The sequence below is a fragment of the Eutrigla gurnardus genome (genome assembly GCF_963514095.1).
Source record: "Eutrigla gurnardus genome assembly, chromosome: 7".
Classification (NCBI taxonomy): domain Eukaryota; kingdom Metazoa; phylum Chordata; class Actinopteri; order Perciformes; family Triglidae; genus Eutrigla; species Eutrigla gurnardus.
This window is the reverse complement of record NC_139921.1, coordinates 12,638,727-12,654,126: the sequence shown is the minus strand read 5'-3', so window position 1 is coordinate 12,654,126 and position 15,400 is coordinate 12,638,727. Positions and strand designations below refer to the sequence as shown.

The 15,400-nt window shown below is 42.3% G+C and overlaps 1 protein-coding gene across 1 annotated transcript; it reads left to right on the top strand.

The window, feature by feature from the left end:
* Positions 1–4,070: 4,070 nt before the first annotated feature.
* On the top strand, positions 4,071–9,135 carry sdsl (serine dehydratase-like). Its single transcript, XM_084014068.1, has 9 exons — positions 4,071–4,209; positions 5,238–5,391; positions 5,618–5,654; positions 5,741–5,880; positions 6,017–6,105; positions 6,223–6,456; positions 6,547–6,677; positions 6,841–6,927; positions 7,580–9,135. The coding sequence occupies exons 2-9, from the start codon at positions 5,245–5,247 to the stop codon at positions 7,681–7,683; spliced, it is 969 nt and encodes a 322-aa protein (XP_083870194.1). The 5' UTR covers positions 4,071–4,209; positions 5,238–5,244; the 3' UTR covers positions 7,684–9,135.
* The last annotated feature ends 6,265 nt before the right edge of the window (positions 9,136–15,400 follow it).

Below are 15,400 nucleotides of genomic sequence, written 5' to 3'. Positions count from 1 at the left end.
GAAAATGTTTTCAGAAACACCTTTTCGGTTAACTATTTTCGTAAACTAAGAGAAAGTTTCCAAACGAGCCGCCATGTTGGTCTGCGTGAACTCCGGAGCAGACAGGACAGCTGTGAAAGCGATTGTCCAATCAGGTGCAGCCATGAACTGTACGCGTGATTGTTTGAAGGAGAGCGCCTGTCAATCATCCTCTAGTGGCAGCCCACCAAGCGCGCAATACTGGGAAGCGGCGCGTCCACTTCGCGTTTAATATCGCCCCCCGTACTTGAACCCGGCGTAACGCCTGGTTCACACCAGACGCGGAGCGCCGCGAATAAAATAAAATACCGCGATTGACAAATGCGATCATATTTGTGAATCTCAACTTGCACTGGGAAACAGGAAGAGAAAATACATTTAATAAATGTGAAGAGAAGATAAACAAATATCCGTATTTCAACGGTATATCTGCACTACCATACTCCCTCTCTCTCTCTCTCAGCTGGCCGGCTGGTACCACCATCGCTGAAATCAAACAAATGTCGCTCAGCAAAGTCCAGACTCTTCTCTGTTCTGGCGCCTCACTGGTGGAACGAACTCCCGACTAATGTCAGGACAGCAGAGTCATTTGCCATCTTCCGAAAAAGGCTCAAGAGTCACCTGTTCAGAGTTTCACCTCCATCACCACGACCCACTAACACCCCCCCCCCCCCCCCCCCCCTAAAAAAAAAGAGAAAAACCTTACCTATAGCACTCTGATCATAGCACTGTTGCTCTTAAGGTACTACTTTACTCAGATGAGGACCTAACACTTGTTCTATTTTTAGCTTATCGGCAATGATACGTTGTGGTTTCTTTGTTTCCTTCTTTTGACAAATGTACTTATTGTAAGTCGCTTTGGACAAAAGCGTCTGCTAAATGACCTAAATGTAAATGTAAATGTAGAACGGATAAATACAAGAAGTGTACAAACTTCTTGGTTACAGAAACATGGCGTATTAATTTTATGGGGTTATTTACTCCATAATGAAAAAAATTGCTCTGAATGAACAACAGCTGAGCAGAAGCGCTTGTCGACCGTCGCGGAGAAATACGCGTCTGGTGTGATGGTACGTGTCCACAGGCAGCGGTGTTTCCTCGCGTCCCATTCATTAGGCTTGTTCGGGATGGTCTTGGCTTGACTTGACTTGACTTATCACGCCGACGAGAGCTGCAGGTGTCTGAGGGGGCGGGCTCTAAAAGAGACGGCAGCCAAACGCCGTCAAGTCGGACAACAAAGTCAACGTGACTATGGTGCTCAAGCGATAGAACACAGCAGCAAACCAAAGAGGATATGTTTTATATATATCTATATATATCTATATATATATAGATAGATATATATATTACACACACACACACACACACACACATACATATATACATAAATACATACATACACACACACACACACACACACACGCAAGGCAACATATGGAAGGCATTCTTTTTTTCCAGTATATTTGTATTATCATTCTATGTTTGTATTAACCAGACCTCACATATAAATAGGCCTACTCACAACACAATGCACAGAACTTTCGATCAAGCCATGAGATCAATGCGACCAAAATAAAAAGTATAATTTCACCACAAGGTGGCCGCCGAGTGCGGACCTGAACACACGTCATTCAACTTTTGACCAACGAGAACCATTCCACTGTAGCGGAGGTGTGGACAAGCCGGTTGCAGCCGTCGTAGACCGCGCTGCCAAGCGCTGCAAGAAGCGGCTCTTAAAAACTTGTTCCCGCGATGTTTTGGGTCACGTGATATGGTCGCGACCCTAGGGGTATTCCATCAAACTCGCTAAGCGCAAAGCCGGGCTAATTTCGATAAGCCTCGCTACCTTTAGCGAGAGTTGCGTTCCATCAACGTGACTTGAGGTACTCTCTGCTAAGTAACCATGGGAATTTATCCGACCTAACTAGCCTGCTCCGGGGCAGGCTAACCATCAGGCTTACTTTAGGGGGGGTTTCAGAGAAGTCCGTCTGTCGGAAACAACAGTACCAGCAGAAGGTTCCGTCCTCGTGATTTCGTCACGTGAAAGACCAAAAATGACCAAAATTACATATATGAAGTACAAACAGACTATATTTTCATCAAGCGTCTAAAAATACATGCTTGCAATTAAAAAAATATGAATAAGTCGTTTATTTTGTTTAAGACCGACTGGCCATATGGTCATTCAAAGCCCCCAGTTGGGTGAGTGGTGATGCACCTGCCCTCGAATATGGGCATCGCAGGTTCACATCCCGGCGAGGATGTTTCATGTGTGTTTTTTTTTTTTTTTGCCTGTCTTTAGATCAGAGAATTAGACCAACATTTTACCTTAACTATAAACCTTACCTATAAATATGTCATACAATTTACCGAGAACCCAAATATAACTTGCAAAAACATGATAGGCATAAAGATGTTATTATTAATAGCATGTATATCCCACTGACAAAGGCATTGCTGCATGCAATTTTCAGCCACATAAATTCCTTTCAGGTGAGTTCATTAATAGGTTCATTGAATGTGTTCATTGAATTGTTGAGATTAATGAGTTGGTCAATGTAGATGCATTTACTAGGCCTATCTAAAAAAAGACAGAAAGAGAGAGAGAGAGAGAGAGAGAGAGAGAGAGAGAGAGAGAGAGAGAGAGAGAGAGTGAGTGAGTTCCGGCCAAAGAAAGTAGTTTCAAAAATGTCTATAGTCGGGAATCGAACCGTTGCCGGCCGCGTGCAAAGCCGGCGCGTTACCTCTACACTATTCTGACGTTCGAGAAATCAGTGTTATATTAGAACATCTTATTCTTAACGGTACTTCCGTATTTAATTGCTCGGTAATTCTTGCCCAAGCAGCCTCGCGATTTTTATTTATCACTACAGTATTCCCTTTATTGGTTATGATGGGTTTGTACTCCTCATACAGTTCCATCAATAATTCTTTTATAATAATAGTCTTTTCTGCCATTTTCTCGATGATTCGACATTCACGGTTCTGGTCTGGCTTCATATCCCGTGAACGGCGTAACACACGACAACGTTAACCTGGCTTGAATTAGCCTCAACAAGGCGCGGCTGAAATGCGTTAATGGAATGGGTTTAGCCGCAAGTGGAAGTTTGCGTTAGTTCTAACCAGGCTTAACCAGGTAAGCTCCGCTTTAATTAGCGAGTTTGGTGGAATACCCCTCCTGTGACGTTTTTGCAGTCGGCTGCTAAAGGTGCGTGTCCACAGGGGCGATTTTAAACGCGTGTGGACGCGCCGCTTCCCAGTATTGCACACTTGGCAGGCTGCCACTAGAGGATGATTGACAGGCGGTATAAATATGGGACTTTTATACTTAAATTTCTCCACATTGGTACAGTAAAAATGCTTCATATTAAACATACTTGTAGTCAATTATGTGTAGAAGTCAAATATACCACCCATAGCCAGGAATTATTGAGCCAAGTGTTTTTACAGTAGCTCAAATATGGGCAAAGATGCAATCTCAGGTATAAATATGGTACTTTTATTTTGGCATTTCTCCACATTGGTGCAGTAAAACAAATGATAACAAGTGTTTTTTATTCATCATAGGTGCATGAAACACTTTAATGTAACATTTTATTTTCAATGGTTGGTAGGTTTCGATATATAGCTTACTGTTCTTAATACCTTTATTTTGAAAACCGGAAGTAATATGATGTTTCTCCGCATTTACCGCAACGCTGAGAATACTTGTTCACTCGAAATTTAAGTGCGGCTGATTTGACCACGGAGATCGGAGTTGCGGCTGGCTTGACCGCGGTCGTAGATGTGGGTTGCCAAATTTAATAATCCGTGCCCTCAGTTTAGTAATCCGTGCGCACGGTTTAGTAAACCGTGCCCTCAGTTTAGCAATCCCTGCGCACGGTTTAGCAATCCGTTCCCTCAGTTTAGCAATCCGTTCCCTCAGTTTAGTAAACCGTGCGCACGGTTTAGCAATCCGTTCCCTCAGTTTAGTACATGGCTTTTTTTCCTGACTGACACCAGGGGGGCTACGTAGTAATCAAATTTGCTCTATAACTGCTTTTATTACTGAAACGGTGAATCAATTTCCTCGTTTATTTTGTACCGGAAGTGATAGTGTTTTGCTAGTTTGTCGCTAGTTTTTCCAGTCTCCTGCTGCTCCGCCTCATACCCTAGCCGTAATGTGGCACTGAATGGCACTCTTTGCATAAAGTAAGTACAGATGCTCGTTTAACCGGACGTTTTATCCCAACGTATGTTAACATTTAATACCTTAAAATACGCTGTTACCCAATCATGCACAGGGTAAGGTAGCAGTGTGACGTTACGTCTGTGGTTTACATAGGAAAGACGTAAGGGGTCCGCAAGCCCCCTTGCGTTGTGTCGACGCGGAAGCATAACTTGGGCTTGCTGTACGCCGCCACGGACGTAGTTTGGGGGGGGGGGACACAGGGGACATGTCACCTGCACTTTTTCAAAAGGCCGTTTTGGTCCCCTGCACTTACCTTACCGTCCAAAAACAATGTTACGCTATGGTAAACAGAGACGTGTCAAACAACCACTAGGACCAAGCGGAAAACGGCTGCTCAAGCTGAAGCCTGTTTCCCTTAGTTTAGACAAGCTCCTCGATTGGCTCTGTCGTTTCTTGAGTGATTGGCCGCTGTCACTCCATCTTGCTTGCACACAGGTCTGCAAAGAAAAGTGGACATACTTCTACTTCTTTAGAAGTCAAAGTTACTCAAAGAAATGCGTTACACCCATCCTGCAACACCTTCACTGGCTCCCAATAAAGCAGCATATCCACTTCAAGATCCTCCTCATCATTTACAAAACTCTCAATAATCTGATCAATAAAATGTATTATTATTATTATTATTATTATTATTATTGTTGTTGTTATTACTATTGGATTAGAATTGGGTGTTAATGTGATAAAAAGTGATCCACAAAATGTGTGCAACAACAATGTATTAAAGGCAGCAATGGATGCTTATGCATACAATGGCAAAGGAAACATCAGTGCCACACGTATTTATTATTTAAAAAATCTGTTGTAAACTATGTTTCCCATGGACCACTTGCTAACTCTTGATTACTTGAGTACTTTTTCTGAAGCTTTCAACCGCATTTGACAGTCCTCATCAGTGGATGGCATTTGCTCATCAACAAAGTTGAATTATCCTTAAAGACTCAACTTTGTACTTGCCTTAACAGATTGTCTGGCATTTTTGTGGAAATAGGTGCACTATGGCAAAGAATTTCCACCTGAACACACCTCTGCTGGAGAGCATCAGCATGTCCAAATGTGTGGGGACCACTGTGTACCTCAAGATGGAGAATTCACAGCCTTCTGGCTCCTTCAAGATCCGTGGCATCGGACACCTCTGCAAGCAGGTAGGAGTCCTCCACTCTTTACTGGAGCTTAAAAGATCTTTTAAGGAGGTGAAAATATCTTTATTTTAAAATCATTATTTTTGACACTGCCTATCTGATGTGTCATACAAATTAAAGGCTGCTCTTGACTGATTATTGTGTTCCATAGATCGCGACTAAACATACAAAAGTTGTTGAAGAAAGACACTCATTTGCCATTTTTCCTTTTTATCACACTCTTCTGCAGCTCACCACACAGTCCAAAGGAGTTGTCTGCTCTTCAGGTGACATTTCTGCTGTGACACAGCATGTTGATATGCACAATACATTTATCAATAGTTAACTGTCATAATAATATGGCCTTTTATAGGTGGTAATGCAGGTATGGCTGCAGCCTACGTAGCCAGAAAAATGGGTGTACCAGCCACCATCGTAGTACCCTCCTCGTCTCCGCAGCTGGTCGTTCAGAGACTCCGGGATCAGGGTGCTACTGTCAAGATAACAGGCAAGGTAAAGGGTAATATTAAATATATTTAAGTGATCACTTTGAGACACAGATCTGATCATGGTTGTTTAAACATCACATCTGTAATTGAGTTCAGTCTTAAGAATAAAAAAATAAGAAAATTAAGCAAAATCTTTTTAGGTTTGGGATGATGCCAATGCAGAGGCTCTCAGACTGCATGAGACTGAAGGACTGACCTATGTTCCTCCATTCGATCACCCCCTGCTCTGGTAGAAATCTAAGTTTCCAGTTTCCTGCAATGCAATGCTGCAATTTGCATAATGGAGAAATTACAACCATGACTATGTAATAATAAATGACTTACTCCTCAAACAACATGCACGCAGGCAGGGCCACGCCAGTATGATCACAGAGGTCGCAGCCTCTCTGGACACCGGTGTGAAGCCTGGAGCTGTTCTGTTGTCTGTGGGCGGAGGAGGGCTCCTCTGTGGTGTCATCCAGGGCCTGAAGGATGTAGGCTGGACAGATGTACCCATCATCGCCATGGAAACTGTAGGGGCCGACTGTTTCAATGCTGCGGTTAAGGCCGGGAGGTTGGTCACCTTGGATGACATCACCAGGTTAGAGGTTAAAGGAGATTAAAAGTTTTCTGCAGTTAGGTTTTTTTTAATGCAGCCATGCTGACTTACTCCTTCTCTGTCTTTCCACAGTGAGGCTAAATGTCTCGGAGCAAAGACAGTTTGCAAGAAAGCTTTTGAATACAGCCAATGCAGCAAGCTTACAATTATTTCTGAACTTGTGACTGACAAGCAGGCTTTGTGTGCTGTCCAAACATTTCTGGGTGTGTGTGATTGCTTGAACATGCATTTCAATGTTCCTAGTAGTATCTCAGAAAAATGAACAATCCTTACTTTTTATTGCATAAACCACTATAATGAAGTCAGTTTTATGTTGCCTTTGCCTTTGTTTCACTTACTGGAATCTCTGTGTGTTTCATCTTGTAGACGAGGAGCGTGTGTTGGTGGAGATGGCATGCGGAGCAGCACTAGCAGCTGTCTACAGTGGACTCGTACGCAGATTACAGGATGAAGGTAAATACACTGGAGACATCATCACCTTCAAAAATATTCACCACCATGCTTCTTTTGTGCAGGCTACTTACCTTCCTTATGAGTTCCTCTCAATGTACAACTCTTCTATTTGTTGATACAAAAGTGACATCATGTTTTACATTTACATTTAGGTCATTTAGCAGACGCTTTTGTCCAAAGCGACTTACAATAAGTACATTTGTCAAAAGAAGGAAACAAGGAAACCACAACGAATCATTGCCGATAAAGTAAGAGCTAAAAGTAGAACAAGTGTTAGGTCCTCATCCGAGTAAACTAGTAGTTCAAGAGCAACAGTGCTACGATCAGAGTGCTATAGGTAAGGGTGTTTTTTTTTTTTTTTTGGGGGGGGGGGGGGTCATGCTAGTCGAGGTGAAGTCTGAACAGGTGAGTCTTGAGCCTTTTTCGGAAAATGTTCCTGTTTTAAGACAGGAAATAAGATCACCAACTAAGTCATCAAAAGTAAAAAGAAATAGAAAGAAAAATGAAAGTCATTGCAAACAGATGGTCTAAGACCTTTTCAGACAAAAGCCTGTCGGAAGAGTATATTTGAAAACAATACTTATGATGAAACTTGCTGTATATAGAACTTCTGGAGGAGATTAGCAGTTTTTTTTTACTTTTTTTTTTATAGGTCGGCTGCCGACTCTCTTGGGCCCCCTGCTGGTGATTGTATGTGGTGGCAGCAGCATCGATATGGAGCAACTGACCAACCTCAAACACAAACTGCAGATTTAAAGTACTGTATGTGTGTCTGGTGTATGGCTGCATAGCAATAAATAGCCCCTACACTGCCTTTTCATTGCAGGATTATCACTCCTTTTTTCCACAACGTTGTTAGTGTAAAAGGTACAGAGACAGAATGGGATGTCAGAGTCGTTTCACCTCCGAGTCGGCAATGAAAGTAGTCTCAGAGTTGTAACTGGTGAAAGAAGGCGAGGTGACCTCATTATGAATGGGGACAGCCTGAAAGTTGGAAGAGAAGGTCACCTTGTGAAGACATGTTACGTGTGCGACCAACCACCCGGGGATTTACAGTTTTTCTCAATTGCTTTGGCACAATTCTGAAATGATAATGAATATTTTCGAAACAACATGTGTAAACCTCCAAACCACTGGGCACTGGTTCACAAAATACTTGAATTCCTCATTCTTTTAAACAGATTGCAAATGTTTTAGCACATATATGCAAATTAGTAAGTATATGTATCTACAATTTGCACAATTACTGATTGAATATACTGTATATTGCTGATGAAAACTGATTATGTTGCTTCTCAGGTGAATAGTTGTTTTCGTCAAAGCATGTATGAATTATTTAATTTGTGTAAGTCATCACGTGCACAATATAGTCCATTCAATTTTAAAAATCTGTCAGGCATATATAGCATGAATATCATTACTATACTATGGAGTATTTGTGTAACGTCAGGTAAATTGTATGTCAGGTGAAACTTGAACTTCACTAACAAATGGGGAGTTTCTCACATCTTACATTAACCAACCACACATTATCTCAAGTTAGCTGACAGGTGCTCTTCATGAGTACGGCTGTTTGGCTTTTGCCAAACATATTGATAGCGCTTGATTACAACAGAATAACCACAATTCCTGAACATGGAGGAACCTGGTCAGGTAAATAATGAACATGGTCAACTGCCTGCTGGAGGAAGAGGCGGTGTTGTGAGGAGAAGACAGCTGCTTTACGTAAATAAAAAGACAGTTACAATTTCTATGGAATGAGCGCAATGAGTAATAGCTTTGAAATCGGCATCTGGATTATGGTCAGTTTGATACAAAAATAACTGTTGTACACTTAACATTCAGGGTACAAACAGAAAAACTTGAGGACTGCCCCATAGCTCATGGAGAGGATGAGGAGGACCGGAAAAATGCCTGCACAATTGTTGGGAGATCGCCTTTCACATGTGCATTCAAGAAGGTCCTGGAGGAGGTTCAGAATGATATCGCAAAAACCTGAGGAGGTAAATCCATACTGCTGCCCAGGTATCATTGACCTGCTGTTTGATAATTATCTGGGCATTTCCCCCCCTCTGGAGTGGCCTGCTTTTGGGGAACTTGCAAAGATTTGCTTCAGACAAAGAAGATCCTACCTTTGGACCCTACAAAACGCGAGACACCAACTGCCATGTGGAGAGGTGGTTTGGGATTGTGAAACATTCAATCCTAAGAAAACAGAGGCGACTTAGGCCAGGGACCTTTGTGAGACAAATGTACAGCTCTTTGCAGGGGAGATACAGAGAGCACATAATCTCTCACAACTTCACTGAAAATATCTTACTGAAGTCAGTGAAAATGAAAGACATCTCTCAGTCTGAAGAGAGTTGGGCGAAGAGAGATGGAGCAAAGCCCAGTGGAGCAAGCTCCAAGTTTTACTCCGCTCCAACAAAGGTTCCAGTGCCAAAGAGGGGGAAATCAGCTCAGGGGAAAGATGAAAACAGCAGCAATGACCTCATATTAAACAAAGGGTCCAATCCTGCAACAGAGGTAATTAATGTGATAATTATAAATTATTGCATGAAGTCAGACAATTCTGTTATCTTTCTGCACAAGGAGAGATACATTTACAGATGATAGAAAATATTGAATGGATTGAGTTTTTGAAAGCTATATAAAGTGGTTACAGTTTTATTGTTCATGTTCTTGTAGGTTGATGCCCTTTTGACAAGCCAATGGGTGTGGCAGCGCAGCAGGGGGAGGCGTCACAGATTCAGCTTGGCGCAGTGGAAGTTTCGTGCCAAAAAGCCGTGCCGAGACTGTGCCGAAAGCCCGCCAGCTCCAACCTGGTCTAATCTCGGCACGAGGCGAATTACAGCTGGCAGAGTGGCAGTTTGGCTCACCGGCAGGCAGTGCGCACACGTCACCAAGACTTCACAGGCAGGTTTCCACAGTTCCAGGCACATTAAAATGCAATAATCACAACAAACACTATTTAATGCAACTAATTGAATCAACACGTGAATTTATATCTAAATAGATTGTCCTGTCACATCTGACGTCAGATCAAAGGCGGATGGCATGCGTAACGGAAACTCAGCCTGACTGAATTAACACAGCTGAAACTGTGATGCAAACTAACAAGTTCACATCTCTCTCAGCCATCTGGCACTGCTGCTGCTGTCTTCTGTCATTGGGTAGTCAAGTGACGAAACTTGCACTGCACCTCGGAGAGGAGCTCATTTGATTGGTGAAGATCTGAATCGGCTGTGTTAATCCCACTCCAAGCCTTCTCTCCTCCTCATCTCCGACTCATGCCTTCTCTCCTCCCTCTTTCCCACTTGCGGGGGTAGGAGTGACGGGAGGAGTGATGGGAGGAGTGCCTGCGCCGGACTGCGCCCTGCACGAAAATTGCAAAGTCCAGGCGGACACACCCCGTCGGCGCGGCGCAGTGCGCTGAGCCCCGACTGCGCCTGGTGTACGAAACTAGGGTCCATAGTGTTAAAAGAATTTGCCCGTAATCGAATAAATTCACCCAAGGAGGAGATCAGAGACAGAAGTAAAGTCGACGTCTGACTTTAATCTTGTACAAGAGGAGCAGTTACAGTGCAACAACGTGTGGGGATGCTACAGACAAAGTGCTCAAATCACTGTTGTGACTTTAAGACATGAGGTTATACAAAATTCTTATAACATTCCCTCCTGTTTATGCTTATCTCAAGCATAATCATAGTTAAATTTTGTGGAGTGTGAGAGCGAAAACCCTGTCAGGCAGTTTCTTAGCAACTTCAGTATCCATCTTTACATTCGGGCAGGGAAACCCTCTCACGGCCCCTCTGCCTGTAGCGACCGCCCTATGGTACTCCAGTCCAATTGGGAAGATACAGTGAATCAAAACAGAGTTATACATAGCACATCTAGTAAAACTAACCTCTAATACCTTTAAAGTTTAATAGGAAGGAAGAATAGAAATCAAACAAAACTGTTCAACGCAGGCTGGTCAACCCATCGATCCCGTTAGTTGAACCTGACCCTGCCTAGGAAATCTCACCCTAAACTCGTGGAAAACAATAAAACATTAAAAACGTCCTTCCATCATGTCACGGATTCGGACAAGACGTGGACTTGAAAAAGAGAGGTGAGGACCCAAATGCAGTTAAAAAAAGGGATTTATTTAAATTATTAACTAAATATAAAACCAAACTAAGACTAAAACATTAGCTGTGTTCGAAATCATTCACTCATTCACTCACTCCCTATCCCCTACATCGTGTATATGATATAGTGCACTACATCATGTACACGATGTAGGGTACGACGGGAGGAGAATTCGGACACTAAACGGGTCATTTTCTGAACGTGGTTACGTCAGCAGATGCGCCAGATACTCATGTGACGTGAGTGGGCGCGCCGAGCATCATGTAAACATACCCGACGGTATAAAGATGTGATTCTTCATGGCGGTTGTGTTTCTTGGTCAATAAACTGTTGAAATATCAATGGTGTGTGAGTTTGGTTTTGTCAGCTACTGTTTTGTGTCCTCGTCATGAGCTGTAAATGCTCAGGGTTGCGCACAAGCTGTAAGATACGTAGCGCGTGCGAACTAACGCTAGTGGTCAGTAGCTATTTAGCTCGTAGCTAAGTAGCTAGTGGTCAGTAGCTATTTAGCTCGTAGCTATCGGCTACTTGTGTATCGGCTACTTTCTTAAAAAAAGTTGTTTATTCTATGAAAAAATGGTACCCGTTGTTGTTTTGATGCTGCTCGCCCAACTCCTGGTTCTCAGGCACCGACGGAGGCGAAGGGAACGGCGTCTTAGGCGTTTACGGCGCTATTTATTGATTCGCCGACGTCAACAGGTAAATACCAAAATAAATCTTAGCTAACATGCTAACTGATATGGGGAAACCCTATGATTGAACCCATGATTTAGTGAATGACTACCAAATGAAATTAAAATGTCTTTGATATTCATTTAAAAACTCTACTTACCTTAACTCAATTATAGTAATATAACTTTATATTGCCATTATAATTAACACATAAAAAACTAAGCTTTTCATTGTTTTGCTGAGGACCCCAACGTGAAAGACAATCATGGCAAAAATGTCTGTTTTCTTTAAACTTACATTAAACTTTTACACATTAACTTAATTTCAATGACTTACTGCGCAACCAGTTATTACATAACTCACCAAGGTTATCATTTTTTGATAAATCAGTTCAAGTAATTGCAGCAACAACAACATAAAATAATGAAATAGGTAATCATCTGGTTAATTAACTGGAAATACCTGTGGCAGTCCTTATTTCTATACCCTTAAACACTAAAAATGATCAATTTAATGTTTCAATCAGGAATGACAAATATGAACTCTACAAAAATGTATTAAAGAATATGCCAAAGGGTTAGAATCAGGTGAACAGTCTTCCCCGCCCAAGGGAATCCTTGAAGGAGCTGGAGATGTCAGTAACTATAAAACAAAATACAAAAAACCACTGTGAGAATAACAATAATAATAATAACTTATTTATATAGCGCCTTTCAAAATACCCAAGGCGCTTTACATGAGCATATAGCACAGATTGTAATCAGAGGTAATCACAGGTAATCAGAGTTTAAGACTATAATAAGTTCACAAAATTGTAAAATTCAGTAAGGAACAAAATTATGCTATCACTCAAATTTGTTTGCTTACTCCCATCCATGCAGAGCCGCATTTCGTCGGCCTGAGAACAGCTTGTTGTGCTTCATTCGCATTTTAATTAGTGTTTCCACATCCTCATCACTTCCTTGAAACAAGAAACAGAAAAGCATATATTTTTCTAACACACCGCCAATTGGGAAAAGAGAACAAACGTTATGATCAGATGTGAGCGGCTGTCTGCTACTAGCGTTAGCTTTAGCGTTAGCTTTAGCGTTAGCTTAGTGTTAACGTTAGCTAGCAGATACAAACAACAAACAGGATGCTTCTCCACCAAGAAATCGGCTCGTTTTAAAACTACTGGCATAAAAACTACGCCACTAAAGTATTACACGCATGAAATGTGTACATTCTAACGTTACTTACATTTGTAGACAAAAGCGGCGTTTGGTGCGGCGGCCATTGCCTTCTTCTCCTCTGACAAACCACGGCAGCATTGCATTGTGGGATACGGGAGCACAATGTAGTGTACATCGCTTGTTCACTCAATTTTGCGGTGCATTGTGGGTATTTTGTCGTCCACTACATAGTGGATGAAATCAGCCACGGAGAATTCGTGTACCCAGAGTATCGGAACTACCACTATCACTGCTATCAGACTGATTAGACACAATGTCATGAGGAGATGACAAGTTCTTTCTCTTTAGGGTCTTTATGAACACCCAGTCACCTGGCCTCACCGGAGGTTCTCCTTCCACCACTGGATCTGTAGGGGGAGATACTTTGGACATAATATCTTTGCTTTTCATCATGTTAAACATGCAATCAGCAATTGTTTCAGTTGCTTCAGTGTCATCTCCCTTTGTGTAGATGAGAGGTACCCTATAGGGTCTGCCATACAGGATTTCAAATGCTGATAGTCCTGTCACATTTGGTAGTATGTGCATGCTAAGTGCTACCGCTGGCAAACATGTAGTCCATGGTTTACCTGTCTCTTCCATAGCCTTCCTTAGCTTTGCTTTGATAGTGCCATTCGTTCTCTCTACTGTCTCTGCTGACTGTGGATGATAGCTGCAATGAAACTTTAGTTGGAAGGAAGATTCCCATATGTTGCTCAATTGTTATTGTTAAATTTCGGTCCAAATGTTTCCTTTTATTAACTCACCTGTCATTTCATGCCCAGTCCTGGGTTCACCTGACACTCAGGTCATAAACAAGTGTACCTTGTGTGTGTGTGTTTACTAGGGATGAGCGAGTACAGCATTATCTGTATCTGTATCTGTTAACCATATGAATTATCTGTATCTGTAGCTGTACTCGGAGTGGGCGGGGCCTAACCCGGAAATGGGTCTGGTTGTCTTGAAATGAGCGAGGTTTTAACTGGTATGTTATTTTAAGCATGCAATTGATATGGGCTGATCAGACATTGTTATTTATTGCTGATTAGAAAACTATTTACAGGACAGCATCAGCATTGAGCTTCAGATCAATGGTTTTGATCACGATAGCAAACGAACTATTTACAGAACAAGTTTTGCAACAATGAATACAACACATGCGGTTGCAATTATCAAGTAAAATGTAATGAACAAGAGTTTTCATACTCAACAATAACTTTTTTCTTTTAACTTTAATTTTTTTTATGATCAGTGTGATCTTTTTTTTTATATATATATATTTTTTTGGTTGTTTTTTTTTTCCCCACACCAGGGGCCTCATGTATCAATGTTGCGTACGCACAAAAACATGGCGTACGTAATTTTCCACACCAACGTTCAGATGTATCAAAAGTGAAATGAGCGTGGAAATGTGCGGTGTCCCACGGCAGCTTCATGGCTGGCGTACGCACGTTTCTACAGCTATTGTTCCTTTGGCGACACTCTGAGGTGATGCTGGGAAACTGTTAAATATGTGAAAACAATTAGTCCTCAGAGTAATGTGCACATCAGAGACACATTAATGGACAATTAACACACACGTGTTTGCAATCATATGGATGAATATAAAAGCATGCACAAAATGATGAAAAAATGGCATTAACAATGGCAGCCTTGGCCTTGTTAGAAGACATCGCAAACGGTAACATCAGACGTGAGAGGGTGTTTAGAGAACGGGAGGATATGTTAGCAAATAACGACAACTGGCTCATGAGTCGTTTAAGGTTGCCAGTGTTACTGGAGCTGTGCGCAGAGCTGCGGCCGGCCCTAGAAAGAAACACAGCCAGGAGCCAGGGGTTGTCCGTGCCCACACAGGTGCTGACCACTCTGGGGTTTCGTTTCTGGCAACAGGAGCCTTCCAGAGGGAACTGGCCGATCGGTCAGGAGTGTGCCAGTGCACTCTGAGCCGAGCCATGCCAGCTGTGTGGGACGGGATCATAAGAATGTCATCCAGGTACATCAAATTCCCATACAATGCTGTTGAACAGGCCAACATTAAAGCGCAATTTGCAGCAAGAGCCGGTTTCCCTAATGTAATCGGAGCTATTGACTGCACACATGTTGCTTTAAAAGCGCCATCACAGGATGAATTTGTTTTTGTCAACAGGAAACATTTTCATTCAATAAATGTTCAAATAATATGTGATGCGCAAATGCAGCTCACCAACATCGTGGCAAGGTGGCCAGGTTCAACGCATGACTCGTTCATTCTTACTAATAGCATGGTTGGTAACAGGCTGGAGGCTGGCACGGTGCGCGATGGGTGGCTTCTCAGTGAGTAAATGTATCCGTTTAATTGCGCCCCGAATGTAAACCAGCACGATGCCCATTTGGGCAGTCATTAATATATATAATAATATAATATATAATATATTGATATCCTCCTGTCCCCCCGCCCGTTGCGGTCACGCTTCGGC